The sequence below is a fragment of the Lipotes vexillifer genome, unplaced genomic scaffold (assembly GCF_000442215.2).
Source record: "Lipotes vexillifer unplaced genomic scaffold, Lipotes_vexillifer_v1.1 scaffold1503, whole genome shotgun sequence".
NCBI classification, from domain to species: Eukaryota; Metazoa; Chordata; class Mammalia; order Artiodactyla; family Lipotidae; genus Lipotes; species Lipotes vexillifer.
The window spans coordinates 337,524-339,481 of NW_006772915.1; the positions used below are offsets into that span (position 1 = coordinate 337,524).

The window sequence follows — 1,958 nt, forward strand, 5'->3', positions numbered from 1 at the left end:
AGGTGCACAATATAGTGACTCAAAAGTTTTAAAGGTTATAGTCATTATAAAATACTGGCTATATTCCCCATGTTGTACACTATATCTCTATAGCTTTTTTTTTATTTATTTATTTTTTTTTTATTTTTGCGGTACGCAGTCCTCTCACTGTTGTGGCGTCTCCCATCGCGGAGCCCAGGCTCCAGACGCGCAGGCTCAGCGGCCATGGCTCACGGGCCCAGCCGCTCCGCGGCATGTGGGATCTTCCCACCAGACCAGGGCAGGAACCCGCGTCCCCTGCACCAGCAGGCGGACTCAACCACTGCGCCACCAGGGAAGCCCCTGTAGCTTATTTTATACCTAATAGTTTGTAGTTCTTAATCCCCTACCCCTATCTTGCCCCTTCCCCGCTTCCCTCTCCCCACTGGTAACCACTAGTTTGTTCTATCTGTGAGTCTGCTTCTTTTTATTCTGTTATATTCACTAGTTTGCTGTATTTTTTTAATTCCACACATAAGTGATATCATACAGTATTTGTCTTTCTCTGTCTGACTTATTTCACTTAGCATAAAGGGCTGATTCTCTTTAAATCAATCTACGGAGTCAATGCAGTTCTAATCGAAATCCCAAACACTGTTTTCTTGAATCTAACTCCTTTATAGCCAAGAATACCCAAGGCTGTGCTGGAAAAGGACAAGTCAGGAGGTACAGAAAAGCTGTGTGTGATGCGACTCTTACGGGTCAACTTGACTGGGTGACACGGTGCCCAGATATTTGGTAAAACGTTAGTCTGGGTGTGTCTGGGAGGGTGCTCTGGCTGAGATTAACAACTGTCTGGGTAAACTGAGTAAAGCAGATCGCCCTCCCCGGCATGGGTGGGCCTCATCCAACCCACTGGAGGCCTGAGTAGCACAAAAGGCAGAATAAGGGGGGATTTGCTCTCTCTGCCTGACCGTGTTGGAGCTGAGACATTGGTCTTCTCCTGTACTCTCACTGGAATTTACACCATCGGCTCTCCTGGTTCTCAGGCCTTCAGACTTGGACCTTTATAATAAATCTCTTTCTGTGTGTGTATATCCTATTGATTCTGTTTCTCTGGAGGACGCTGGTGGGGAGGGAGGAATCTCCCGATAGGGTCCAGCCTGGATTTGTGTCTCAACTTTGCCACTAATAACTATGACCTTGGGCAACCCATGGCCCCTCTCTGGGCATCCAAGTCCTCATACCTAAACTACACTTGCCCCCAGCTCTAACACTGAGAATCTCACATACCCAAAGTAGTATTTCCCAAAAGAAGCCAAAGCCCAAACTACAATTCTGAAGTCAAAAAGTCATTCTGACTTTCCTACTGGCCACGTTAAAGAAACACACCTGCCTTTGGAATTCAGCGGTGAACTCCATCCAAGGAGTAACCCCCACCCCACGCTCTCCATTACCAACTAAGCAAGGCTGAAAAACCAGTTTCCATTTGTGTGCATGGCACGTGGTACATGGCGGTTGCTTGGACCAGATTCCCCACAGTCTGTACATGACAAGCTCATTGTCCGAAATTCAGCCCTCCTTTCGCTCCCACAAAGCTGACTTCTCAAGGGTTCTCATCAGGAAAGAGTTGAGAATAAGCATTTCCCTGCAAGCACTTCCCTGCTGGCTTTCCAGGTGCTGTGCGTTCCTGGGAGAGATCAAAGGCGTTCCCCCCTAGAAGCAGAATGCCCCAAGGTCAAAGACTTAGCCAAAGAACAAGAATACACGCCTGGCCACTCACTGTCTTCAGAGGTGAACCGCCCCACCTCCCCAAGCCAGCGAGCCCAGGAGAAAGCCACTGTTCCCACCCGGTACCTGTATTTGATGTCAAATACTGTGGAGTCCTCGTCTTCGTCATCCTCTTCGTTCAACGGGGCCATTTCCACTCGCTCGGCTGGAGTGGTGATGATGTCATACTTGCGGGTCTTTTTCAACCTCTTCCCCGACCTGGAAGAGCG

General features: G+C 48.6%; 1 protein-coding gene across 1 annotated transcript in view; it reads right to left on the reverse strand.

Moving 5' to 3' along the window:
• Positions 1-1,658: 1,658 nt before the first annotated feature.
• Positions 1,659-1,958, reverse strand: part of FAM174B (family with sequence similarity 174 member B) — an 18,487-nt gene continuing 18,187 nt past the window's right edge. Inside the window, exons 2-3 of the mRNA XM_007447937.1 lie at positions 1,816-1,947; positions 1,659-1,674 (exon numbers count right to left, since the gene is read on the reverse strand). Of these exons, the coding sequence (XP_007447999.1) occupies positions 1,659-1,674; positions 1,816-1,947 (148 nt within the window). The remainder of the gene's footprint in view (positions 1,675-1,815; positions 1,948-1,958) is intronic.